Here is a 27,643-nt window from a genome sequence, read left to right as displayed (position 1 = left end):
AAAGTATAAAGATTCTGTTGCATAAATTAATATAATTTAGGAAATTTTTGTTATTTAAACCTTATTTCCAATTCATACTTAAGTAAAGAAGTTTATATGCCAAAGAATGAGTAAAACTCTTATTTAAAACATATTTAGCTTGACTTTTTTCTAACCTAAAAGCTATTATGAAACTCTTATGAAAAATAATAACTTTTAAAATTAAGCTAAAATTGTTTGATAAATTTCTTTTTATAAATTATAATTTTAGTTAAAATTATCATAAAATGTATTTTTTTTAGAGGGTAATATTGTAATTGTATTTAACAGATGAGAATATTTTGAAATAAAAATAAAAATTCTCTTACATTTTTAAAAGAAGAGAAGGAAAAGCTTCTCTCACACGAACTTTTTCAAAAGCTTTTTTTTCAAAATTTTATTATTTTAAAAAAATTATTTTTTAAAAAACTTTTTAAAATTTATATTTAACTTAACTTTTATTTTTAATAAATAAATAAATTAAAAAAATAAGTCAAACAAACACTTAATATATCGTAGAAAAAAGTGTACAGAATAAATAACTATTGGGCTCTCAGTTGGGCCTCCATGGTCCAATATGTTGTCATGCAAAAGCAAACCCTAGCATCCAACGCGAGCGGCGACCACTAAACATTCATAGCCGTCAGATGCAAATCCAACGGCACCCATCGACATTACGTACCCTACAAATATCCACCAGAACAGCTTCTTCGCTGCCGCACGAGAAAATTCTTAGCATCATATGAACACTTAAGCTTAGAAGTATAGAGTTTATGTCTGTCTGTGTTTGAAAAACATGAGCTTCGGTTTGGTTTCATGTCGATCCATGTCCGGTAAGCTTTTCAAAATATAATCATCTCTCTTTTCTTCCTTTTTGATTTTGATCTACCGTGACGGGGGATGTGAAATCCTTATCTATGAAGCGGGGCAAACCGGAATCTTGTTTGTACATCCCGAAGATAACGTCACATATAAACTCTCGTCGACGTTGACGGTCCTCCCTCCGGGGAGCTCCTCCGTCGATGAGCTGTCTCATATTCCATCGCCTTATGGAGCAGCGTCGCTGCCTTTACCATCTGGGACTGGCCATGAGACGTACATCCAGATGTCTACAAAATTTCCTTTGTTTTTTACCGATGCCAGTGTGAGTGTGACGGGGGATCGAAATCCCTTTCTGTGTTTGGGGCAAATCGAAAGAATTATGTTTGTATATTCCAAAGTTAACGTCACATAATAATGTACGGCGACGTTGATGGTCCTCCTTCCGGGGAGCTCCTCCGTCGACGGCAGTCTCATATTCCATTGCCTTGTGGAGCGGCGTTGCTGCTTTTACCTCTTTGGGATTGGCCATGAGGCTTACATTGTTTTTTTCTTCTTTTTGCATATTATTTTTCATCATGTTCATGTTTTAGCTTATTGGGGTGTTCTAAAAATTGTGGCCCATGAGGATACCAATCACAAATTACACCATCTTTCGGGACTGAATGGCTTCTCAAGCCTTGCTGTCATTCTGCAATTCTGAGGCCCTTGTAAAAATTAATGCTTTCCACTTCAGAAAACTTTGCATGCTTTTTCTTGATCTTAATAGCAAAAATGTTTATGCAGTTTAAAGCAGCAATTGCTTAGGATTCTCAGTGTCTCAGATGCAGCATACGAGCTGAGCACACGAGGTTGTTTAAATAGTCTTCCTCAAATTGGGAGCTGGCAATGTTTCCTTTCAACATAAATGAGGCTTCCCCAAATTGTACAGGGCACACAATCAAGCCTGTAGTTTGGGTTAAACAACAGAAGCCTGTAAATCTGATGCAAGAAAGGGTTATTTTCTAAATTGTGGGAAAATTCTGTAAATATTGTAAACCCATCTGCTCTCAGTCCTCAGGATATGGAGAATAGTATACAATTTTGTAAATTGGTGTGCACTTTTATCAACGAAAAAATGGAGTATATAATCTTGTTTCTGTTGTCTTTGTTGCTGAATTGAGCTAAAGAGATTTCTTAGCCATAGCCATGATTTGCAATGGTTTTACATTGATATTTTATGATATCTAAGCATAGCTTATCTTGCTTGGAGTGGAACACCATAATTCTAGAATCCATGGTAGAAAAACTAACAATTATATTAAGAGTTATAACTCTCTTTTGGCTTTTAACTTTTAAACTTTTTGGCGAAGAAGAAAGTATAATTAACTTTTCTAATCAAATCCAATTACCTACAATTGCAAATCCTGAAGCAATCAGGATTCCAAATCAGATCATGGTATACTTATGATTCCCCTCCCATATAAATACGTGGTCTTCTTAATCCCGGTAGTTCCTATCATCATTGATCTTCTATCATAAGCTATTGTTTTTGTTCAATTCTGGGGTTCTTGGGTGTTTTCTAGTCCTGTTCTGAGCTTCTAAGGTTTTCAGGAATCCAACATGTCAGACCTAAGTAGTTGTGGTTCATCCGACAAGGATGTCGAGCCATTCGTAGAGGTTGATCCAACGGGCAGGTTTGGAAGGTATCCTGACTTGCTTGGTGCAGGTGCAACCAAGCAAGTTTACCGCGCATTCGATCAAGAAGAGGGCCGAGAGGTTGCTTGGAATCAGATTTCTTTAACCAAATTTATGGACAATGACTACATTATTAAAAAGTTATATGCTGAAGTTGGATTGCTAGCAAAGCTCGACAACAAGAACGTTATTTCCTTGTTTAGCTATTGGACCGACTACGAACACAACAGATTGAACTTCATCACTGAAGTCTGCACGTCTGGGAATTTGAGAGATTACAGGAAAAAGCACCGCCGTTATGTAACAATCAATGCGGTAAAGATGTGGTCAAGACAAATTCTCAAAGGCTTGGAGTATCTCCATATGCATGAGCCCTGCATAATCCATAGAGATCTCAATTGCAGCAACGTGTTCATCAACGGTAATGCTGGAGAAATCAAGATTGGTGATTTCGGATTCGCAACTGTAGTTGGGAAGAACCACATTGCCCAGTCGGTGATCGGGACGCCAGAGTTCATGGCTCCGGAACTGTTCGAGGAGAATTACACGGAGGCTGTGGATATATACTCGTTTGGGATGTGTTTACTGGAGTTGATTACTCAGGAATTGCCCTACAGTGAGTGCGATAGCATTGCAAAAATTTACAAGAAAGTGAGTGCAGGGGTGATGCCAGAGGCGATCGACAAGGTGAAGGATCCGAAGGCCAAAGCCATTATCAAAAAGTGTCTTGTGAAGCAATCGGAGAGACCATCTGCAACCCAGCTCCTCGCAGATTCATTCTTTCATGGACTTGACCAGGATGAAAACTACGACGAGGCATTCTGACGATTCTAAGCTAATCCAGACTCTACTCTACTGCTCTCTTAGGGCTTTTCTTTTTCTTTTCATCGGCGTTTACATTCATTTTATGAACAGCTTAGGGCCTCATTTCAACTTTGTTTTGTTTGTATTTGTTCTTGATGGAAATTATAATCTGACTTGTTTGATTTGTACGTACCTATCGAGTTTATTCTGATAATTTCACAACAATATTCATTCACGTGCATATCAGTTGGCAAAATATGAGTGTCTGTTGACTCTCTGGCATGGATGAAGTTCCACTCTTTGCTTTGAATGTTATTGCAAAACTGTCAGGTGGACTTTGGTGCTCTCAGGAAGAGTAAAGTGGTGAAATTTAGTCACTTCCAGGAATGACAGACTATGATGACCAAGTTTTACAGCATTTTCATTACGTAGAGACAAAATGTCACCAAGCTACATAAGTGTATTTAAATAAGAATGCACATATTAATTCCCTGTCAATCCAATTACATTTACATCCCATACCAGAGGTATAAGATTGTCACCAACCACGCACCAAAACGATATGTTGTAAGGACCACGCAAACCATAATATTTCAGGAAGACCAAATATCTTAATGAACAAGATCATGTGAACTACGTGTAAGAGCCACATTGGAGCTTTTGAGATTCCAAGACACTTCTCGTGGCTTCGATGACTACTTGCCCATTGACATAGTGCTGCCGACATACAGGCATGTAGACATCAGCTCCTCCAATCAGTTCTGTTTGTGTCTCATCAGTCTTCCTTAAGGTAAAAAAAGCACGTTTCCCACAAAGTTCACATCGAGCAGTTAACTTCATGACAGAATCAGCAAGGGGAATGATATCAAGCACAGATCCGAAGCTCCTCCTGCCAGCAAGATTTGGATTAAACCATAAGGCGGCAGTAGGAATATATATAAATCTAGTAAGCAGCATGCATCTCAAAAATGGAAGTTGATCAAATAATACCTCAAATAGTTACCATCCAGCCCAGCAACTATCACAGTTTTGCCATCACGATCAGCAGCTTCACAGCAGAAGTCATAAAGGTCTTCAAAGAATTGAGCTTCATCAATGCCAATGACATCAAGCTGTTACATGCACTAGGTCATGAGTATGTTTGACATTAAATCCCCACAAGACTAGTGAAGCTCAAGAGAATATTACAACAAAAAGGCCATATATACACATTCAAATGAAGATAAAGTATTGGCAGCAACACTCTTGGACATGTTCTGCCTTTTTTTTATAACAGAGACCACAACTTAGTAAAAGGCATCTTTACAATATTGTAACTCCTCACTATTTCATACCAATCAGACAAACAAATTTATGTTCATGCAACAAGTTGTCATTATGCATGACAAAAAGCATCAAATTTTGATGCTGGCAAATGACAAACCTGATCGTATGCGTCAGGACCAATTTTTTGTCTGAATGATGATAAATTTGCCAATGCCCAACATGGCAGTTTCATGCCGTCATGTGTCACAATTGAATCCAATGCATATCTTGTATCTTTGTTTGATTTTATTACAGCCACAGTTCTGCATAGCAAATAGAAAGAAAGTAATACCTTAAAATCAGTCAAAACTTTTTCACTCTAAACATTTGTAGCCCTATTAGTTAACTAAAATGTCCAGCACATAATATAGGATAGATGTACCTGGAAAATAAATCTCATTGAATACTAACATTTAAATATCAAACTGATATCTTAAAAACATCTAGGAAAGCATAGCAATGTAAAATAAGTAATCTTATGTTTACGATTTTGGCCAAAGGTAATAGTCTTACCAACAATAACATGACAGTAAATAAGAACCAGATCATGACCTAAATTTAACAACATAGAAGAATTAAACAAGAAAACCAAGTGGGATCATTGCATCAATCAAGCAATTGAATTTAAGAATTGTGCCATTGATAGTACTACTGACTGTCACCTAATACTGAGTTATAAGTTCAAAAAACAAGCCATGTTGCTTTCAGATTAGTTTGCCGAAGATTTAAGAGCCTTCCCAATCACATTCCCATGTATAAGTCAATGTGGATATTTAGACAGCAGGTAACTTTCAGCACATAAAATACAACAGTATATTTAATGTGCCTTACCTATTAACAGGGTCCCCAAATTCAGTACATTTTTCACCACAGGCTAAGAGTCTAAGATTAAATTATGAAGAACTTTTAGAACCCTCAACCAGCCCTGCTTCTTGACAAGACACCACACTAAAGTGTGGTACATAGGATTTTAGGTGCCATTTATATCAGGAACATAGCCTGCATCCTTTAAGATGGAAGTCATTAATTTGATCAACTCGTAAATCTCCACAGAATGTTTGTGAGATATATCACCCCTTAAAAAGAAGTGAACCTCCCCTTGAATCTCAATCCTGCTATAAGCAGGCTCCTTTTTGACCCCAGAATTCCTCATCATCCTCCTAAGTGAGGCCACATTGTCCCAAAAACCAAAAGTGGCATAAGCATTAGACAAAACTACATATTTTCCCGCATTTTCAGGGTCCAATTCAAAGTACTTATCTGCTGCAAGCTTTATCAGATCTATATCTCCATGAATCCTACAGGCCCCTAGCAAAGCACCCCATATGGCCGGGTGCTCCTTAAAAGGTGAGTTAAGAATAAACTCATAAGCTTCACGCAACTTTCCAGAACGGCCTATAAGATCAACCATGGCAGCATAATGCTGCCCTCTCGGTTGCATTCCATAGTCTCTTGTCATTGATAAGAAATAGTGCCAACCTTTATCCACTAAGCCTCCATGGCTACATGAAGAAAGAACAGCAAGAAAGGTAACATAGTTTGGTCTAAAACCTTCATTTTTCATTTTATCAAATGATTCCAAAACCTCAATAACCCTTCCATGCTGGCCGTATCCAGATATCAAACTCGTCCAAGTAACAACATTTCTATATACTACTTCATCAAATACCTGATGACCATGAGTAAGACTGCTGCATTTGAAATACATATCCATAAGGGCACTGCTGACCACAACATTTTCCGTGATAGGACTCTTTATCAAGATCCCATGTGCTCGCTTCCCATGCTCTAGTGTGGCCAAGGAGGCACAGGCTCTAAATACAGATGCAAAGGTGTACTGGTCTGGTGTTAAACCATTCTTTCTCATCTTGTAATAGAGATCAAGTCCAAATTCTCCACAACCCTTTTGCACAAACCCAGCAATCATTGCATTCCAAGAAATCAAATTTTTCTCTAGTAACTTATCAAACAAAGCATGGGCAGTTTCTAAAACCCCTAATTTTGCATACAATATTAACAACTTGATCTTCAGATATTCATTGGGCACATATCCAACAACAACCATTTGTGCATGGATTCTTCTTCCATTTTTATATTCTTTCCTGAATATGCATTCTTGCAAGAGAAGAGCATAAGTTCCAGCATCTGCTTTCAATCTCGTACGCCATAGTAGCCCCACAGCTTCACTCAGTCTTCCCGCAAAACAAAGACCCCTTAAAGCTTTATTCAGTTGTATGTAGTTTTTACGGAGCTTGGCCTGAAAGCTGGGAATATTTATTATTGCATTCGATCATCCAACAGCAGTGGGCAACATCCAAACCAATGAACTAAACATCCTAGAAAAAAAAATTAAGAAACAAAAAAAAAAAGAGAAAAGATAATGACGGCTAGGGAGATATATTTGAGACATTTACAAACAAAACACCTCATCAGGAACCCTAGCCCAAAATTTCATCTAAATTATAAAATATAACAGAAAAAAGTTAAATCCATAACTCTGAATAACATCAAGCACGGAATTTAACCCAATTATATGACATAAACTAAAAGCGCGGGAGACAAAAAAAAAGAAAGGTTCAAACCTGCCATTGCTGCTTTCAGATTGAATTCTGCGAAGCAACGTGGTTGTCTTGCCAGCGAACATGGGTCCTACGATCACGTGAACCTCACCACACGGTGAAGAAGATTGTGAGGTCTCTGTATGCAGATTTCGACTTGGGGTTGAAAAAATCGGGGTTCCAGGTGAAGGCATTGTGGGCTTTAGGTGAAGAAATTTCGGATTCTGAAGCGTCCGGAGGTTGCGAAGATCGGGTTCTTTCGAGGCTAAAGAGAAAATCGCAAAAGGTATGGTTTTGGGGAAATGGAGAGAGGGAGGAGAAAATGTAGGAAAAATCATGGACTTCATCCTTGAAATAGTACTTAACATCGATCCTTTTGAGAAATAATAGTCCAAGATGGAGAGGTTCAAGCGCTTTGCTCTGCTAAAAGAGTGAAATCTGGCATGGCTGCTCCTAAATTTAGGGTTTAAGGAAGCAAAGACATAAAGAGAGAGAGAAGGAAAGAGGCGGGAAGAGGGGTTAGGGTTTAAGCGACACAGAATCTAATTTATCCGCCAACTTCGCGTTAATCTAGGGTTTATGTTTTTTGGTGGGTGTTTCGAGTTTTACTCCTCTACATTCGATACTACATACACTCACCTCTATGGAAATCAAAAGATCTGCCATCAACAATTCAACTTGGTACTTTCTCCAAACGCTCTACTTCGCCCATTTCTTTTCAGTTGTCATGATCTTTCCAATAGAGGAAAAATTAAAAAAAAAATGATTATCAATAAGAATTTATTTTCTTTTTTTCCTCATTTCCTTGTTTGGGCCATGATTGAGATTAGGATTATTGATTAATTTGTTCAAAAGGAACAAACCCATTTTTTCATTTCCCATTTATCAATCTTAATTTGCTGCACAATGAGGCCTTTTATGGAAAGATGGTGGACATATGAACCTCTTTCCTACATAATTATTGTCTTCCATGTGGTATAATCATGTACTACTAGTACATGTATATTTTACCTCTTTATGTATATATAATTTTATAATTTCATAGGATATTTATTAAAATATTTTATAATCGAGTTCAGATGATAAAATTATTATCGGTCATACGTTTGGGTAAAATTTTGATAATAATATAAATTTTTTTTATTTCGAGATTGTTTTCATATATTAAATCAAGATAAAGTATGAGTAGTTAAATTATAATCGAATTTGAGTTTAAGTACTCAAAATGAATGGGTATTTTAGTTGTTACCATTTGTATACCTAGTCCCTTTTCTTAAAAAAAATGAAAAGTCAAGGCCCATGAATGTTGGTATTATAGAAAGGAAAGATTAAGAAGGGAAAAAAGAAATACTGATGTGTAGATGATGCCAGGCATTAGTCTAATAATACAACCACCCGAAAGGCATGTCTTAGCTGGGAGGTAGGAGGCATGCTTTGTAGGCAAGGGATCTTTGGATCTCAACTTGCCTCCTTTGATTATTCTTTTTCAACACTCTAATGCCTTTCTCTCAATTTCACCACACTAATTTCAATTTTTTTTATTACTATTGATGAATTAAGAATATTAAAATATATATAAAAAAAAACCTATATTTTTATCGAAATTTTTTATAAATTATGAAGAAAACCCATCGAATACATACAAATTTAAGAATTAATTCTCATATTAATTAAATATACATTTAGCTTCTAGCTAAAATCTACAATCACCTCTTTCTTTTTGAATTGCCAAAAATTAAAAAAAAAAAGATTAAATAAACGATGAACATTGGCATTGTTCTTTGAATTATAAAAAAGTAATTGATCAAGTTAAGTATATAATTTAGAAGTAATATAATGTAGACCAATTGCCTGGCAGCCACTAAGAAAGTCTGAATTCCTCAACGCATAATCCCATATGAGATTGTCCAAAAGCCAATTCAATCATTCTTATTATTTAAATGGAATCAATAAACAACTCATTCCTCATCAACCCCAAATCCTCAATTTTTCCTACTCTCTTATCGTTTAGGAGAAAACCCCTTAAAACTCTTCGTGAAGAGAAGAGTTAGTCGCAGGATGTTAATTGAAGAAGAAAAACATTGTAAAAAAGTTGAAATTACACGTAATTTATCAAAGTAATGAAGAAAAGGGTGGGTGCAAGCGAGGGAGGGAGGGAGGGAGGGAGTGAAGGTGGAAGGAGTTGAAATCCTGATAGAGATTTAACAGCGGAGTGATGGGTAGTAGTGATATACGAATCCTGGCTTGCAGGATGAGAAACCTGGAAAAGGGTATAAGGAAAGGACGGATGGGAAGGTGATTTGTTTATTAAGATTGAATTTTAAAAGCAAAAGAAAGAGAGAAGGGAGGGAGGGCAGATGTGGCTGTTGGGGAGGTGATGGCAAATTTGTATTGTAAGGCTGTAACGTCATGCATGTGCACTTCCCCCTCTGTGCTCTCCATATGTTTTATGTTCGATGAATCTAAAATCTTTTAACCCTAAACCTCCTAACCTTCCCTCTGCCTGCCTGCCTTCTTCGGATGCCCAAGCAATCCCTTCTGTCTTTCACACTTCTCTCCCCCACCTCTTAATTCTTTTCTTCATCCATTTTTTTAATGGTAATAATAATAATAATGAATGTTGGGTTGCAAAGCTATTGTTGTAATCACCAATCTTATCTGTTGCCCAACATATTCTTTTTGGTGATCCACAAAATTAAATACCTATGGGATTTTCTTTTATTTCCCATTTTCACCTCTCAACTTTCCTTATTTCTTTAAATGTACCATAAATCTTTAGCAGTTTTAATTCAGTATTTGGTAAGAGGAAAACAGTTCATCCTTTGCCTCTTGGTGAAGCAAACTCAATTTGTAGTCTTGTGTTAGAAAATATATAAAATATAACTTAATTTAAACAAAATAGATAAAATTCGAGTCAAATATAACTTACACGCACTAAGAAAAAAATTAAGAAATCTACCATTAAACTTAAAAAAGAAAAATTGCCTCTCTCTCTCTCTCTCTCTTATTTTTCTTTTTGTTTGTTATTTTCATGTATTCTGAATTGACTAGATATTAAGGTGTGAATCATTACTTGTATAATAGGAGAAAAAGACTTTAATTCTACCAACCCATGTGAATTTTCATTTTTCTTTGAATTTTTAAACAAAATTAAAGTTATTGTATCCATCAACTGATAACAATGCATACATGGAAAAGTGAAAAAACAAAATTTACTTCATAATTTAACAACATAGGAAGAATCTATATATTGAAACTATTAACACAAAAAACCTTATTAAATCAATGGACCATATTAATGTATGGACCACCTAATCTGTTAGCCTCCAAGCTCAAACAGCACACTAAAAGCCAAAGTGAAAAGAAAAACAACCTTTTTATTTATTTATTTGTTGAATAAGAGAGAAATATTTTGGGTTGTAGTGAATGGTAAGAACAGGAGTGTAATTGCAGAATGGTGTGTGATGAATGGTAAGGAGGAGGAAATAGTAGTAAATAAAGGGATGGAAATGAAATAATCAAACTTTTTTGGGGTTTGGGTTTGGTATATGTTATTATGGGAATTTAAATCAAAACTCAAACTTTGGAAAGTCACCATCTTCCCATCGTCTCCTTTGTAACTTTCTTACACGAGAGGGTAGCCAAGGCTCTCTCTCTCTCTCTCTCTCTCGCCCTCTCTCCTTTATACGCTCTCTCTCTCTCCCTCGTCTAAAAATATATAAATACAAAAAATACTAATTTTTTTTTTTTTATATCCATTTTTGATCCAAATCCATTTTCTCTCACACATCTCCCTGCGTCTCTGTTTGATACATAAAATCCATTCATTTTACACATATAAATATATTTGTACAACCCATTGATATCAAAAACAGTAATTGGAAGAAAAACAAAGAAAAAAGAGAGAGGAAAAGGAGGGCCTTTAAGCCCTCTCTTCTTATTATGCTTCCTCTCAGATCTTAGATTCTCTTACTTTCTCATCTGGGTTTTTTCTCCCTGGTATGGTTAATATCATTGTCCCTTCAAAAAGGAAAAAAGAAACCAGCAAAGCTTGTTTTTCTTTTGTGTTCTTCATTATTTTGCTGTAAATGATTTCTGGGTATTGGATCTTTCATTCATTTCTCATCAAAGTTGGATCCTTTTTTGCTTTGGTTTTTAGGAATCCTGGATTGTTGGTTTGTTGGTAATCGATCGGTGATTGGTCTCATGCTTTTCGATTGAATCCAACAACACCCGGTCGTTTTTATTTTGATATAAATAACCAAGCTTTGCTTGATTTCTGTATTCTGGCAAGGTACAGCTTTCTTTGGTTAATCTACATTACGATGTTTTATGGTGGATTGTTTTTTAAGACATGCTGTTGAATTCTGTATTGCCTTAAAATTTACGAAAGCGAAGCCTCAATCATATCTGGTGGTATTTACATATAATTATGCCTCGACTTCTAGATCCGATGTTTGCTTTCTTCTCTACTTGAATTTAATTTGATTGGTCTAGAAGAAGACTTGATTCTTATTTTTCTTTGAGACAAGGTGATGATGCGATTGTTTATTCGTTTTGTTTTTGATTGCTTGGGATTCCATTGAACCAGATTATTGGATATTGTTGTTCAGAATGGAAATGGAGCTTGGGAAGCTATTCATTGGTGGGATTTCTTGGGACACAAATGAGGACCGTCTTCGAGAGTATTTTCAAGCTTTTGGGGATGTTGTGGAAGCTGTGATAATGAGGGATCGGGCTACTGGTCGTGCTCGCGGATTCGGGTTTGTTGTTTTTGCTGACCCGGCTATTGCAGAAAGAGTTGTTATGGAAAAGCACATGATAGATGGTAGAACTGTAGGTTTCTGCTCTTTGAACTCTCTAATAACATGATGAATTCTGATAGATACTATTTTATTGGTTTGCTTTTTGTCATGAATTATAACATACAATTCAAAGGTTTAGAATTAGCAAGTTTCTTGTCCTGATGCAGGTTGACGACCATTAATATTTTCTTTTTTCTTTTTTTTTTTTAAATCATGATTGGTTAATTATTTGATTAAAACAGGACTTACAAAATGAGTTTTTTAAAGGGTGTATTAGTTTTATTAAAGATCATTTCAGCTTAAGTTTCTATTTTGGAGCATATTTTGTACATTGTGAGGTTTGCTTGGAAACATGTTGCTATTGAGTGAGAACTACTCTGGGAATATGTATTTTCATTTTGAGGGCAAAAGAAGGTGATAGATACTGAACATTATCAATGTCAACCGCTTTAATCACCAGCAGGATATTACTTTTAGTTGTAGAAAGAATTTTACAAAGACCGAATGCTTGTTTTTGAAGAGAGGGATTGATGCGAAGAAATAACATGCATTTTCTTGTTACAATTGCATTGAGATGAGTCAATGCATTCAGAAGGCACAATTTGCTAATTGTTAAAGGACCATCCGTAATTATTTACCATCCGAGAGATGATGGCTTTGCAACTTAAGAATCTACAGCAGTGCAAAATTACAATTGGTATCATGGGGAAGTAATAGGTTTTACATCTTTTTCTTATTTCCTCAATTGTCAAAGAGTATAAGTTTCCAGGATCCATAATACAAAATTTGGGAAAGTTAAATAGCTTTAGGTGGTGCCTGTCTACATTAAGCTTCAAAGAGTTGTGCGCTTGAGAAACTAGGATTTATGTTGTCAAACTGAAACTATGTTAAACTCCATTTTCTATGTTCTGGTTCACTGTTTCAGGTTGAGGCAAAGAAGGCAGTTCCTAGGGATGACCAGAACATACTAAACAAGAGCAATGTTAGCATTCATGGATCACCTGGTCCTGCTCGCACAAAAAAGATATTTGTAGGAGGCTTAGCATCCACAGTCACTGAGAGTGACTTTAAGAGGTACTTTGATCAGTTTGGTACAATTACAGATGTTGTTGTGATGTATGATCACAACACTCAGAGGCCACGAGGTTTTGGATTCATTACTTATGATTCAGAGGAAGCTGTCGATAAAGTCTTGCAGAGAACATTTCATGAACTCAATGGAAAAATGGTTGAGGTCAAGCGGGCTGTCCCCAAAGAATCATCTCCGGGGCCAAGTCGGAACCAGTTAGGTGGGTATAACTTTGGTCTGAGTAGAGTCAATAGCTTCCTTAATGGCTACATGCAGGGTTATAATACTAGTTCAGTTGGAGGTTATGGTTTTAGAATGGAAGGTAGATTTAGTCCAGTTACTGCTGGTCGGAGTGGATTTCCTCCATTGAGTCCTGGTTATGGGATGGGACTGAATTTTGAGTCAAATTTGAGTCCAAGCTACGGAGGAAGCTCAAACCTTGGTTCTAACCTCAGCTATGGACGGGGATTGTACACTTCATTTAATGGAAATTCAAACAGGTTTGGTAGCCCCTTTGGATATGGTGGGGGCAGTGGAGGAAATAGTTCTATCTTAAACTCAGCAGGTCGAAATATGTGGGGAAATGGAAGTTTTAACTATGCTACTAACTCCACAACCTCTAGTGCCATTGTGGGCTCTGGAAGTGGGAATTCAGGAGTGAGTTCTTTTGGCAGCATAGGTGCACTTTGGGATTCCTCTCCTAGTTTAGGTCAAGGTGGAGGTGCTGCTTCTGCTTATAATGGTGGCAATCTTAGATATGGAAGTGGAGATTTTGGTGTTGGATCAGGAGGGATAGGCTATGGAAGAAACAGCAATGTTGCTCAGTTATCAACCCATGGTGCTTCAAATGGTGGTTATGACGGGGCTTATGCCAATATTTATGAAAATGGTTCATTTTATGGGGATTCCACTTGGCGATCTTCACCCTCAGACCTAGAGCGGTCTAGTTCTTTTGGTTTTGGGCTGGGAGATGCAAGTTCAGATGTTATGACTAATAACTCTGCTGATTACATTGGTGGTTATAGTGTTACCAATAGGCAGGCAAATAGAGGTATGACTTCATTGCTTTGCCGTTTTACTTTTCTTTATTCTCCTTTATTTATCTTGCCATCTTCTTGCATCTATTAACAGCTCGGCATCTTTCATGATAAAGAATAAGCATCAACAGACAGAATGTGCACTAGTTTTGGGCCAAAAACATTTAATTTCCAGTAAAAACTTGCCTTTGCAATGTATATAGTTGCAAGTTAATAGTACATGCCCTTTCATAAATTTTGTGTACTAGTTACATATATCCCTTGTTTTCCATGCATGTTAGACTGCAACACTACCTAGTAAATTGAGTAAAACATTACTCTGTAGACCAGGTAATACATCTAACTTGATATCTGTAGACCCCTTCCCTCCAAGAATAAATGTCAACATCCATAGTTAGTAACGAACACACCCTATTTTTCAGTTATTAGTTGATATCGGTCGTGCTCATTTTCTCTTGGTCATCATCTTTTCCAGGGATTGCTGCATAGGAGTTGTGATGATATGATGTCAAAAACATAATTGTAGGAAATTTGTCTGGTGAAGCGGGTGAATGACTTGATTTCTACATTTTCCTCAGTGAGATATTTCAGTTTTATATGAAAATATGAGTAGAGCTAATTTGGTTCACCTGTTTTGATGAACTTGTTATAGAGATCAGTTAAAAAGAATTCATGTAACGTTTGAGCTTGCAGTTTTTTCCTTCTCAATACAGGTTTTCTTTACCGGGATTGATTAAGATGTAAAATCAGATTGTGGGTATACGCAGATTATTGTATCATGCATCTCTTGGTGACAGAGACGATACATATAAGAGCAGACTTTTTTTCTTTTTTCTTTTTTTTTTCTCTTCTTTTGCATTAGAGTTGTTCGATTTTCTGCTGTTATATCCAGTGAAGCTGCTGGGCTCTTGTATTTTGTAGATTGTAATGAGATGTTTGGTTTGTATTTACATTGTGAAACTCTGGAGGGATACTCTCTTTCGGGTTCCCCTCGAATAAGGTGCTACAAAATGTGATTTATTGTTAGTGTAATTTCTTTCTTCAGTCATGATTGCCATTCCCTGTGGTGTTCGAAATTTCGACAAAAACTAGTGGTCAAGGCATAGCCCAATGCTTCTTTCACATGAAGATAAGGAACTATCTGTTCCCATTTTCCAAAAGAGTGCAGCCAGCCTGAAGAGCCAGGGGGCAAGATCTTGTTGATCTGTAATTAGGATTGGGCCTTTCCTACTTGATTTATGGCCCCCATCATGCCAGAGTACAACGTAAGTCTTTTGCTTTTAGGACATCATTCTAGCTTTTTTTGAGGGGGAAAAGAAGAAGATATAAACCAAGGTGCAGCCACTGGAGTCACAACTTGATCTGAATCAGTCATGAGTATATCACCAAGTGCACCTGGTGAGTCATCTTAATTCCCTGAATGTGCGGTCATTCTTTTATCTCTTATAGTCCCTTTCATGGCTGCACCACCTTCAACTCCCAAGATTAGGGATTTTATCACCGAGTGGTCCTTTCTTTCTGGGAACTGGCCATTAATTCTCTTTGTTTGTTGGGATAGCTCTGCAACGGTTCACAACCATTCTTCCTTTAACATAAAGAGAGCTACTGCTTTCCAGTTTCCACCTTGTGACCAAATCTAATGGACTAAATATTTTACCTTCATTTACATTTCACCTCTCTTACTCCTCAGTTGCACTTTCCTACATATGCTCACAACAGGCACAAATAATTCAGAGGAGAAACTGTTTAGTGTAAAGAGTTCATTCAATCTATGTTGTCAAAAGCTTTACTACCAAAACATTTTCCAAGCAAAAAGAGAAAAAGAACAACACAACCAAGAACTCAATGATGTCAGCAAACACAATGCACGAAAACTAGCATAGTAAGACATTGTATAAGTAAAATGATGGTATCAAAAAAAGAAATTCAAAAGATGGTCTTCAGTTGAGTGGTAACATGAGCTGCAAGCATGATAACCTTCACCATCAACGAGAGTACATCTACTAAGACAATCTGAAATATCTTCTTCTTGTTGTTGTTCCAAGGGCATTATCACCAGCCCTCCTTGAACATCCGTTCCTTTTCAAGAATGAACATTCCTTCTTTATACTTTTGGCTCTCCTCATAAGCCTTCTCCTGCAAACATTGCACTTTGAAGTTCATACCATAAATTTTCACCAAGAAAGACAATCTACACATTACAGATAGCACAACTTATATATATATATATAGACTAAATGAGGCCAAGATGAAATCCCTCCTTCCTTCTTCACCAAATCCTTGATAAGCAAACCAATCACTTAAATTCTTGCCTGTTTCTAAAGTTCATCAAAGTTTAAGGCTTGTGAATTTGTCACATGAGACAATAAAAACTACTACCCTTTGCCGTATTTGAATCTTAAAAGAACCTATTTTGATGAGATGCTGTTGAATCAGCCACGATTAGAAGCTTCCCACGCAATCAAAAGCTGAAGATAAACATGGGAGTGCACTTGGCATACTGGAATACCAGTTCAAATTCAATTCCTTTTGATATTTTCCAGTTGAAATCTTGAAAGAAAATACAAAAAACGAAAACTGTATTGCATTGGACAACTGAAAAAGCTTACATATTTCCAACCCAGAATCTGCTGGCAAGAGCTACAGTAAATGTCGTTGACTGTGTGCAATCCGCTCGACAACATTCGCTCTTCCGTCGGCCCCAGGATAATATTTACCCTGCCAAGGATACAACTGTATCAATTCCCATCACGTGTAAAAAGCAATGAACTTGGAAAAAGAGGTTGGTAAGCGTAAAAAAACAAACAAAACAAGGTTACGCATTGCGGAAGAGATAAGCACGCCCAAAACGACCCTGAAAGTCCTTTGAAACGATGTCGTCGTGGGAGGCCGAGTCCACCTTACAACATTTGCACTTGAAGATCCTCGCCCCACTCAGCGTCTCTATGAACAGCCTCCCCATCCCTCCGATCCTTCCCGATTCCTTCGATTCTCTTTCTGTTCTTCTCTTCGATCGATTGATTCCCTGGTCTGCAATCAACCGATCAACCTGACTTTCTTCATTCGGTTCTTGAAATCGGTGGAAAATCCAATTTATTCACGTTGCGTTTTGACAAAGTTTCGGGACCGAGTTCCACTCGGGTTCTCCGACCAAAAAAGTCCATTCGGACAGGAACGATCGAGATAGCGCCGCGTGTCGTTTGGAAAAGACAAAGGGTACTTTCGCCATTGTATGGGATGGTTGGGTGCTAACGTGGAAATGAGCAGTTGGATCATTACAGGCTTTAAAATTTGTATTGTCGCTTCCGCAACATTTAAGGGCATGTTTGGATATCACCATAGATTTTCACCCTGAAAATTACAACAAAAAGATTATTCACGAAACAGAAACTAGTCATGGGATAATCCACCATTGATGCGAAATAGCTGCATCCGAATCATCTTAGTAATGTCGGAAACAAACACGCCTTTGTAAATCTTGCGGACAAGAGAAACGTCCGTTTTAACGTTGGAGATAATATGCAGGATGGAAAAAGGATTGGGTTGTAACCAATTCGAAAAAGAAAGGAAGAGAAAGAGTTCCCTTTCTCTATCTCATGGCGGATAAAACGAGAGCCCACTCTCATTTCTCGAAACTTGTCACATTCTTCTTTCGTTTTGCTGATTCTTTCTGATCACTCTATCTCTTCCTTTTGCTTCTTTCCTGTAGCTACAGCAGCAGGTCCTTCTTTTATCTTTTGTTGGAATGGCCGTGGCTATGGCTTCTGCTGCTAATTGTTTAGTGTACTTTAGCAGCAACACTAATAAAATTCCTGTCTTTGAACTCAAAAACCATTCTTGGCGTGCTGTCTTTGTCAGCAGACCACCCAACGATCTTGGGAAAAGAAGGTATCTTTTTTTAATCGAATTCCTTTCTAAAATTTTGTTTATTTTCTGTCTTTTTTATATTTGGATACTTCTTTTTCTGGGTGCTGAAATTTTTTATTTAGAAACTCTTTTGGACGATTTTTATGCTGCTTGAAGTAAAAAGCTTGAATGCATTTGTAAATCTCCGGGATAAATTCATTCAATCATGTAGTTAATTTCAACTGAATATGTGTAATTAGCTCCTTTTTCTCGATTTTTTATGCATCTTGAGGGTATCTCCAAGTAGAACAAACGAGTGACTTTGTAAGGAACTGAATCAGATATATTGCTTATACCAGTTTAATTAGCTTGTCTATTTCATTTATGCCAATAGATAAAAGCACATTGCAGCTATTTGTCTCCTGCTAAATGTTTCTCCAATTGCTACTGCGACTCTTCAACTGGATTTGCACTTGCTAGCACTTAACTTGTATAATGGTTTAATTGAATCTTGATGCCTAGTCTCTTTCTAAGCTACATTACCTTGAGTTTTAATCATAACAGTGTCAGTTTGTCATCTTCAACGATGGGAATCACTCCACCAGCCACACCATCGGCCACAGCTGTAGAGGTATGGAAGATGAGCAGTAATATATTTGGTTGATTGTTAATTACATATTAACTGGCTAAAGTTCCATCTCTTATGGTTGTTTGTTTGAAGAATGATGGAAGTTTCGGCGACACTGATACAGTTCCGACCCCCAAAGTTATAATTGACCAAGACTCTGATCCAGACGTCACTTTAGTGGAAGTAACCTTTGGCGATCGCCTTGGCGCTCTTCTTGATACTGTATAAAGCCATTTACTTACTGCTTTAAATAAATCTATATTTTGCTTTTCATATGAAATTTTGAATTCCCAATTTTGTATGATAAGAATTTTTGGTGTGTAACCTAACTGTTATTGAATGAATTGCAGATGAATGCACTTAAAAATCTTGGGTTGAATGTTGTTAAAGCAAACGTATATCTGGATTCATCTGGGAAGCACAACACGTTTGCCATCACTAAGGCGTAAGTTGTATGACTTTTAAGTTGTTTTCAACTTGCATTTGAATGGTTCTTGGTAATAACTCGTCAAACTTTCCTAGCAGTTTACACTTTCTGTAACATTTAACTAGCTGCAGTTAATGAGTGTAATTTTCGACTTGTTTGTGGTTAATACTCCTATAATTCAGCATAAGTCAATTGTCATTAATTACCTTTTTACGAAAATGATAAGTACTTAATATAATTTTTGGACGGTATTATTTTGAAGTGAGATTGGGAAGTACCCCATATCCCTTTAGAAGCATCTGAAAGTGATTAAAGATGTATCTGTATGTACTCCTAATAACTCAAATGTGAAAATTGTATGATAAGTGTAACACATTGTATCTGTCAAGGAGTGCAAGAGGGTATAGTCAATAGGTTTTGAATATCCAAAAGTGTAGATCACCATTATGATTGAATGATTGGGCAGGGGTGTAGCTTTTCATTTCCTTGAATTAAAAGCTTTTTATTGTGGCAAAGCAATTAGAATCTCTTTCTCTGATTTTTTTTTTTTTTTAAATCATTCAGAAGAATTTCATAAAAGGGAGGGGAATGAATTTTTCCCCCATTCAGAAGAATCTCTTTCTCTGATTCATGAAGTAAAAACTCACTCAGATGCGATAAGTCCAACTTTGGAATTAAATTGCAGCTAATAAAAGACACTCAGATGAAAATTGAATATTATGTATCAGTTGTTCTAACAGCTATCTTAAGTTCAATTTTACTAATTTAGTGGTGGTGCTTTTCTGTAGGAGTACTGGAAGGAAAGTAGAAGAACCAGAACTACTTGAGGCAATTCGTTTGACGATTATAAACAACTTACTTGAGTATCATCCAGTAATCACCTCTTCGTTTCTTTATTCTTGATGAGGAATCTCCTAGTAAAAGCCTATTGACATGTTAATTGGTGGTCAGGAATCAAGTTCTCAGTTAGCAATGGGTGCTGCTTTTGGTGTTGAGCCACCAAAAGAAAAGGTATTCCTCTTACACAGTTTATCTTTTCTTCTCACCCACTGAGTTCAGGCATTTTCCTATCTTGAATGTTTGTTGATACAAGCTTTAAGCGGTCACAAGAAGACTGTTATATTGACATTTGTTGTAATTCCAATGGATATTTTTCATACTTGCTAGTGAGATTGATGCAAGTGATTATAATTGTTACAAATTGTCCATCAATCATTGAGCTGAGCATGACATCCCACATCAATCTTGGTTTAAATTTTGCTCTGCTGGAATTCCTCAGGTTGATGTGGATATTGCAACCCACATAAGCGTCAATGATGATGGTCCTGACCGTAGGTAATGGATGCTTGGGTCTCTCTCTACATGCTGGGGCTTATAGCCTTATACAATACAATCCATGCCCTTGCGATTTTGATAGCTTAAGACTATAGCCTATGACCCCATCTTTAAAATTTTCTGCCACCTATGCGTGATGATCCTTGTTTAATATAAATGAAAGGGATGATATGCTTTGACTTTTGTTATTCTTCATTTCCATATGATTTTATTTTCTAAAAGAATTTTGGTTCAGCTTGCTATATGTCGAAACAGCTGATCGACCAGGGTTGTTGGTGGATCTTGTAAAAATTATTACTGACATCAACATTGCAGTTGAATCTGGGGAGTTTGACACTGAGGTGATCAGTTATTCTCTTTCATTCATCTAGAACTAGGATTATCTATTCAGTTTCTTTTTCCCTCTTGAAGGATTGGTATTCGCCCAGTGGTATTAAATTTTTCTACCTTTGCAACCTAGGGGTTGTTGGCAAAGGCAAAGTTTCACGTCAGCTACAAGAGCAAAGCCATCATCAAGCCTCTGCAGCAGGTAAAAAGCACAATATCCCTAAATCTGGCCTATGTGAAACCAGTTCCATTCTGACTTAAAACTTCAATAATTCCTAGTCCACATGCTACCCCAAATTGCACATGGTAGAGATCCTTTGATTTTCTAAAGAATATAAAAGTCACCACAAATTTTGGAGGGCTTATTTGTATATATCAGTCATTTGGGTGGGGCCTACATGCTAGGTGCTTGCTGTGGGCATCATTTAAAAGCATAATGAGCTGTTGCCAACATGTGCTTATGAGTTTTTGGTATATGAAATCTGGCAGGTTCTTGCTAATAGTTTGCGATATTTCTTGAGGCGTCCGACTACTGAGGAGGCGAGTTTTTGAGCCACCAATATAAACATAGCCGAGTTTAGGGGAATACATCATTTGATCATAGAATTATCCCCAGGGACCTCAATTTGCCAAAGGGGTGAATTTCAGAATTCTTCTTCGCAATAATCTCTTGTAGGAATTCTATGATGGCCTGTTACTGCAATGATATTTTATATTGATTTCTATTTAATGTTTTCATGACTAGTGCATAAATCTTGCAAACAAATGTGACTCTATTATGGTCTACATTTTGAGTATCTTCTTTGCTTGATTCCTTCTAAAGATTTTTTCTCTTATTTTTCATAAACTCCCTAGTTTGCACCCTTGATTCAGGCAAGGTTTAGGTTTCTTTTCAACTCATGAATTAAAATCTGTTGCTGTAAGTGTCAACTCAGGTATTAGCTCCCACCGTCCTAGAGTCTTATCTGCTGCTACAGCTGATGCAGAAGATTAGGCAGGCAGCAACATTGCTGGGCTGGTAATCAACAACCTAAGACATTTGATTGATGTAAAATCTTTACCAGAAGAGAAAACGATTATTATGGGGAATTGACTCGATTTATCATTGAATTATCCCAGAAAAAGTAGATTATGTTATGTAAATCACCGTCGCCTTACATCACAGAAGAAAACAAAATACTTCCAGGAAATTGGGGTTTAAGGAAAACAGCGGGGAGGCAGAAAACAAAGAAACCAAAGCCTTCAACATGTCAAACATTTGAGTAGACTAATGACTAAACAAAGCAAATGAAATATGCTGGCATTCGAAAAATTATATCATTTGATTTCTTTTTTTTCCCTTTCAATCCCCCTCGAGTTCATTTACATTTGTTACTCCATGAAGTCTCTTCTTCAGCCACCGCAAGATGAACCATGAACAAACAAAAACCAATGTTATTTAAGTAGACATTTTAACGGCATCAAGAAATGAACACATGAAGAAGAAATATCAGGAACTTCCAGTGGAAACTTCAGGCCGGAGAACCAGAAAATGTAAGCAGAGGAGAGGATTATGTTTTCTGTGGCGTCAGGATGAACAGCACCACCCACCCTTTTTAGCCCCTGTATCAGATTGTTGGGTCTCATCCCCGTGTAACACCACAGTCTTTCCGTTCAATGAAGCATCCTGCTTCTTGAGCTCATGAGATATCATAACTTTTCGGCTCAATATGTTGTAGATCTCTTTAACAACAGTCTGAAAGGCAGCTGCTACATTAGAGGAATCAAGGGCAGATGTCTCCATGAAAAACAACCCCTGTGCCTCTGCCAGGGCCTTTCCTTCAGCAGTGGATACTTCCCTGGCATCCCTGAGATCTGACTTGTTGCCTACTAGAATGGTGACTACATTCATGTCAGAGTGAGCTGTTCCAAATGACAAGCACGAGTCAATCCTTTGTTCATCACAGCTACATACTTAGCCATCAGGTGCCAAAAATAACAAATCTATAATATTGGCAAGAAGGCAATGGAAGGAAACACCATATAGTTACTAACCATAACATGGCTAACAGTTACTTTAAAACCATAATAACATTAACCCATTATGAACACAGGTGAATTTTGATAAATCATAGAAATCAAATTTGCGTTGAGAAGATTTCCAAGTGCATCATAAAAGAAATCAAGAAAACACAAGTTCGTCATGGTTCTTACTGTGAAGTTCATTTAGCCATCTACCAATGCTATCAAAAGTCTGTCGTCTACTGATGTCATACACAAGGAGAGCTCCGACTGCACCTCGGTAATATGCAGATGTAACAGCCCTGAAGCGCTCCTGACCAGCCGTATCCCAGATCTGCGCCTTAATTTCCTTCCCATTAATATCCATCTTCTGGGTTTGAAACTCTACTCCTATGGTTGACTTTGAATTAGGATAGAACTCATCCCTAGCAAATCTTGCAAGTAAATTTGATTTCCCAACAGCTGAATCACCAATGAGTACAATCTTGAAAAGATAATCCTCAGTTTTCTCTTCCTCCGAAACAAAAGCCATTTTCCAACCTCCCAAGGATTGCCACTCTATAGAACCATAACAACAATGAATAGCATACTGCATTCAGGTTCTTTTCTGGAACTCAAATTATCACCTAAGAAATGCTAACCTTATCCTATTCAAGAACAAAAGCAGGTTTCAAGAAGAAAAGAACAAAGGCAGCTAGAAAAGGAAACTTGTAAGGCAGGGAAGGTATATAAAGTACAAAAGTGCCACTCAGCAATTGCTTATATACAGGATCTGAGAAAATACCTATCTTGTGAAGCAAATATTGGGTCAATTGATTAAAAAGGACTAACTTCTACTCCAATCTCTGCATTCTGCAACTTGGGTAAATCTATCTTGAACTTTCTATGTGTTAAGTACTAATCCTCGTCCTAGTGAATAGGTTAAGTTTCCTGCAGTGACAACACAAAATAGAGGGAAAAACTAAAACCATTAGCAAATGCTGCAACTGATTCCAATGACTAGTCAGAAGACGAGGATCCTCACATATAATCAATCAGCATAAATGAATATACAAATTGCTAAGGTCAAGGGAAAAATAATTGTGTCAGGCTAAAGTGTTCAATATAAGCAAATTTTTACCTGAATTTTAAAAGGTAAAATGGTTAACTGATTAAGTCAACAACTAATCTGCTTCTCATTAAGGTCTTATACACAGAATCCTTAGAAGGCAAGGGAGGGTACCTTTATCCCTCCTCTGAACTTGTTTCCACCTTGCCTGACACATGAAATCCACTTAAGCTCCCTTGACCACTTAGACCTTTGAAGCTCAAACAAGGACATAAGATAAATGTCAGATCATTAGTGCAAAATACATTTTCTTGACAAGTTGTTACTTTAGAGGATACCGAAAACCTCATAAATGCAAATTAGAAGTCTCAAACAAGACTCAATACAATTTGTGGTTGGAAATAGAAACATCTCATGTAAGAAGCCTGATGCATTCATCCCAAATACCAGTGCACTTAAGATTCCTATGTCACATTTTCCTCTTAACCAGTAAAACATCACATTGGTTTTTGTACAAACTTTAAAGTTACAAATATAAGAGACATTAAATAACAAAAACAAGATGCCAGAAATGGAAGGCCAAGAACTGATAACACTCTTACAACAGCATATTTATAGCCATGACGACCTTCAAGAAATTAATCATGCATAACAGATCATCTGCAACCAATATAAGATGCTTGATAGTATTGCAATATGTATGAATTACGCACAAGACTTTACAAGATAACATGTAATAGCTCAATAATATTTCTTTTGAACATTAACTCAGGACCAAGCTGCAGAAACAACATAGAACTTCATATATAAACAAAGCCTCTTGCTTTTACCTTTAATGTGGGACTCTCTTGATAAGGTTTTTTGTCTTATTCTTTGTCTTTATCATTAAAGATGCTGAAAACTCAGTTTTTAAAAGGTTTTCTTCTTTGTCTTTTTTTTTTCTTTAAATTTCTTTATAGGAGATCCTTTTAAAGAGTTAAAATTACAGATTCAAAAATGTTACTGCCACAAACTGCTCATGAAACTTCACTGAAACAAAGAAACCTTGATTGGAAAAACTAGAAAAAGCCAGACCACAAAATAAATTATAAAGCCAAGTAAATCAATTTCGACAATCAAAGATTTAAGAAATTAAGATATGCTCCTGATAACAAAGTACAGTGTCTGTTGTCAAAAAGTGAGATCAATCAGTCAGCATCAATCAGCCATCTGAAAGATGGTGTTAGCTTCGCTACTTCACATGATAGTTCATAGATATTTTCCAAATCCACCCCGGTCGTTGCGGGATTAGTGGCATTCCTTGCTTGTTATTACACGGTGAAGATTTTGCATTGTGTTCATTTTATCTCATCATTTCAAGAGGAGAAAGGATAGGTTCAGTGAGTCATTGGCCTAACTAGGAGAGAAGTGCTCAACCATAGATCCACACAGTGACATGTACGCTCTGCCTAGCCTGATAATACTAGCTTGTTCTTTTAGTTCCCTTTTTTAAAATTATTTTCTACTTCCCTTTATAAAGGAATTTTGTACAGTAAATTTTGTAACATAATACAGTAGGCAATTGATATAGGCTACAAGGTGAAAGTAAATTTGTGTAATAAACATCAAATGTGTAAATGTTTTGACTTCAATCACACATATGGAAGAGTCCTCTATAATCTTATAAATCCCCAGTTCTCTTTTCAAAAAAAAAAAAAAAAGTGAGATCAAATTATTACTATATGCAGAATCAGTTTGCCATTAATGATGCCATTATAAACTTCAATAACCAAGCAAACTACCGTCAAATCTTATAATTCGCAGGTGACTCAACTACCGGAACAAGTCACTCGACCAAGTTCACATATTGAACCGGTTTTTCAACTCTTGCCATCAAAAACAAAAACCGAGTATCACCAACCATTCTAACTAAGTCTCAAATTGCCAAATCAATTAACTATAGAGCTACAAAACTGAATTTCCATATTATCAAAATTTAAAAGCTTGTAAACTCAAGTTCAAAATTCCACCAACTTAAGCATCACATAGGCCAAATGATAATATAATTAAATCCCATATAGAATCACTAGACCTCTACGTTATTAACGAAATGAATTTAGCAATGGCATAGAAAAGAATCCTTTTTTAACCAAAACAAAAACAACAAAAATGTGATTGAGAAAACGACACTGACAAATGATCCAGAAACAAGAAAAACAGAAACCCAATTAGTAATGACTGAGATAAAGGCAAATCAAAGTCATTAACGCATACTATATACAAAATTAAGGCCCTAAAAATTAAAGCAAGAGATCGTTTTTCTTTACACTCACCAGCTACAAGGAGAATTCAGAGGCTTCCTGCACCCCTTTTTCTCTCTCAGAATAACGATCAAATCAAAGGGCTAAAAGGGTACCTTTAAGAATGGATCTCATATAAAAGAAAACAATGATTTGGTAACGTGATTCCCTTAGAGAACAATAATCAACAGAATTTTAACGGTTCATTTTTCTGAAAAATAATAAGGGTTAGCCTTTTTCCTTGGGAGTTGAGGGAGCGCAGAGACAACCCCAGATTTGCATTTACTCTGGCTGCCGGTTTAGCCTGCCATTAATTTCCTGGGCTCAGTTTTTGGGCCTTGTGTTGTTCCATAATTGGACTATGGACCCAAGTACAACTCTATTTTCTGTTATTTTTTGCTTTCAAGAAAATGATAGAACTTCAAAATATACATGGAAAAAGAAAAGAAAGATACAAGTGACAGATACTAATCTATGTCAAAAGTTATATCTTTATTTATGAAATGTCATAAAACTCGTTGTTCCGTAACGATCATATAAATATTATTATACAAATTGATATCGTATATAAATATAAAATTAATATGACCCACGTAATATAATTTGTTTGAAATAATCTGAACTGTTTAAATTCTGACAACTCGAAAAATGATATCGACTTCAGAGAAATAAATGATGTTGAAGTGAACATGTGCTTGCTGCGGCGCTTGAACAAGTTGCTCAGGGAAATCTAGTTGTAATAGAACCACATCCAAAAACTATAGTTGAAATGAAACAGGAATATATCGAGTCCATGGCCTAAGGCTAATCCTGAGAATAGAGATGCCCATCAAATCGAAGTGTTGAAAAGAGGAATATATGTTTTTTTTGTTGTTGTTCTTTTTACCTTGCCCATATAAAACAGATCATGATATGGCCTATTGCTGACATGTTGGTGTGAATGGCAGGGGCCATGGAAAACTAGAGCAAAGCTATATTCAGTCAACATTTATCATTTTGCAGTAGCCTTATCCGCACAAAGACTAAGCTTGTGGGTTGTGGCACGTTGCAGTCGTCAACCTTCTTGAAATGCAGCAGAGGGATTCGGCGGCCTTGTAGTTAGGTTGCTGCAGCGGTACGGAAGCGCCCAGGACCCACCCCCATACCACGTCGCTGCCATTGCCAGTTTTATTTGCCTAGATACACGAACTTGAGCTGCAACAGCAGCAGGTGAAGCAGCTAAGCAGAAACTTGGCCACGTCCATGTGGTTAAACGCAAATTTGGCTCCCCAAAATTAACTGGACCACCATTCATAGTCTTGACTTTTTGAACATGGAAAATCATTGCTTTCATCTGTTGCATTCATTGTAGTTGAGCCATCAAGAACATAGGATCCATAACAGTAGCATCAAATTTTTAACTTTGTGCCGACAGGATTGGACTGTTTGATTCGGAGAAAGTATCAGAGTAAAGAAAATAGATGGTTATAAATTTTTCTCATCGAAAAGGAAGGGCCGAGATCAAAGTTCAGGGCCTGCATGGTATAAAATAGGCTACCGACAGTTTGATGAGATATTGGGATACCAATAGTTGTCGTGAGCTACACAATGCTGTCAATCCTGGAACTAGACCTGGGATTTTCTTTTTGTTTACTGTACATGTGTTACAATTGGGCCTTGT

General features: G+C 36.8%; 6 protein-coding genes across 17 annotated transcripts; 3 read left to right on the top strand and 3 right to left on the bottom strand.

Moving 5' to 3' along the window:
* On the top strand, positions 698–3,553 carry LOC18597300 (probable serine/threonine-protein kinase WNK11). Its single transcript, XM_007026237.2, has 2 exons — positions 698–851; positions 1,624–3,553. Exon 2 carries the CDS (start codon positions 2,440–2,442, stop codon positions 3,337–3,339), a length of 900 nt encoding a protein of 299 aa, XP_007026299.1. The 5' UTR covers positions 698–851; positions 1,624–2,439; the 3' UTR covers positions 3,340–3,553.
* On the bottom strand, positions 3,716–7,754 carry LOC18597299 (thymidine kinase a). 2 transcript variants are annotated; one of them, XM_018123623.1, is made up of 4 exons: positions 7,206–7,737; positions 4,742–4,886; positions 4,309–4,430; positions 3,716–4,207 (listed from the first exon to the last, which is right to left on the bottom strand). In XM_018123623.1, exons 1-4 carry the CDS (start codon positions 7,547–7,549, stop codon positions 3,952–3,954), a joined length of 867 nt encoding a protein of 288 aa, XP_017979112.1. In that variant the 5' UTR covers positions 7,550–7,737; the 3' UTR covers positions 3,716–3,951. The 2 variants fall into 2 exon arrangements, with proteins under 2 accessions (XP_017979112.1, XP_017979113.1); XM_018123624.1 differs by lacking the exons at positions 3,716–4,207; positions 4,309–4,430; positions 4,742–4,886 and adding an exon at positions 5,428–6,887 and having other exon boundaries at positions 7,206–7,754.
* LOC18597296 (heterogeneous nuclear ribonucleoprotein 1) lies at positions 10,784–15,136 on the top strand. 4 transcript variants are annotated; one of them, XM_018123113.1, is made up of 5 exons: positions 10,784–11,180; positions 11,341–11,475; positions 11,795–12,017; positions 12,912–14,106; positions 14,568–15,136. In XM_018123113.1, exons 3-5 carry the CDS (start codon positions 11,796–11,798, stop codon positions 14,579–14,581), a joined length of 1,431 nt encoding a protein of 476 aa, XP_017978602.1. In that variant the 5' UTR covers positions 10,784–11,180; positions 11,341–11,475; position 11,795; the 3' UTR covers positions 14,582–15,136. The 4 variants fall into 4 exon arrangements, with proteins under 4 accessions (XP_017978602.1, XP_017978604.1, XP_017978601.1 ...); XM_018123115.1 differs by having other exon boundaries at positions 11,773–12,017; XM_018123112.1 differs by having other exon boundaries at positions 10,784–11,475.
* On the bottom strand, positions 15,822–17,377 carry LOC18597295 (putative yippee-like protein Os10g0369500). Its single transcript, XM_018123122.1, has 3 exons — positions 16,912–17,377; positions 16,702–16,810; positions 15,822–16,228 (listed from the first exon to the last, which is right to left on the bottom strand). The coding sequence occupies exons 1-3, from the start codon at positions 17,052–17,054 to the stop codon at positions 16,145–16,147; spliced, it is 336 nt and encodes a 111-aa protein (XP_017978611.1). The 5' UTR covers positions 17,055–17,377; the 3' UTR covers positions 15,822–16,144.
* Positions 17,547–21,466, top strand: LOC18597294 (ACT domain-containing protein ACR11). Of its 2 annotated transcripts, none has more exons than XM_007026227.2 (10): positions 17,547–17,980; positions 18,503–18,569; positions 18,660–18,788; positions 18,917–19,011; positions 19,782–19,866; positions 19,945–20,004; positions 20,273–20,328; positions 20,564–20,669; positions 20,789–20,857; positions 21,145–21,466. In XM_007026227.2, exons 1-10 carry the CDS (start codon positions 17,838–17,840, stop codon positions 21,205–21,207), a joined length of 873 nt encoding a protein of 290 aa, XP_007026289.1. In that variant the 5' UTR covers positions 17,547–17,837; the 3' UTR covers positions 21,208–21,466. The 2 variants fall into 2 exon arrangements, with proteins under 2 accessions (XP_007026289.1, XP_017978605.1); XM_018123116.1 differs by having other exon boundaries at positions 20,740–20,857.
* Positions 21,931–26,264, bottom strand: LOC18597293 (ras-related protein RABA5a). 7 transcript variants are annotated; one of them, XM_018123118.1, is made up of 5 exons: positions 26,017–26,264; positions 23,879–23,962; positions 23,441–23,586; positions 22,849–23,303; positions 21,931–22,557 (listed from the first exon to the last, which is right to left on the bottom strand). In XM_018123118.1, exons 4-5 carry the CDS (start codon positions 23,249–23,251, stop codon positions 22,223–22,225), a joined length of 738 nt encoding a protein of 245 aa, XP_017978607.1. In that variant the 5' UTR covers positions 23,252–23,303; positions 23,441–23,586; positions 23,879–23,962; positions 26,017–26,264; the 3' UTR covers positions 21,931–22,222. The 7 variants fall into 7 exon arrangements, with proteins under 7 accessions (XP_017978607.1, XP_017978610.1, XP_017978606.1 ...); XM_018123121.1 differs by having other exon boundaries at positions 22,849–23,214; positions 23,777–23,954; XM_018123117.1 differs by having other exon boundaries at positions 23,879–23,954.

Source organism: Theobroma cacao, chromosome 6 (genome assembly GCF_000208745.1).
Source record: "Theobroma cacao cultivar B97-61/B2 chromosome 6, Criollo_cocoa_genome_V2, whole genome shotgun sequence".
NCBI lineage: Eukaryota > Viridiplantae > Streptophyta > Magnoliopsida > Malvales > Malvaceae > Theobroma > Theobroma cacao.
The sequence above is the reverse complement of the archived record's forward strand: the minus strand, read 5'-3'. Positions and strand labels throughout refer to the sequence as shown.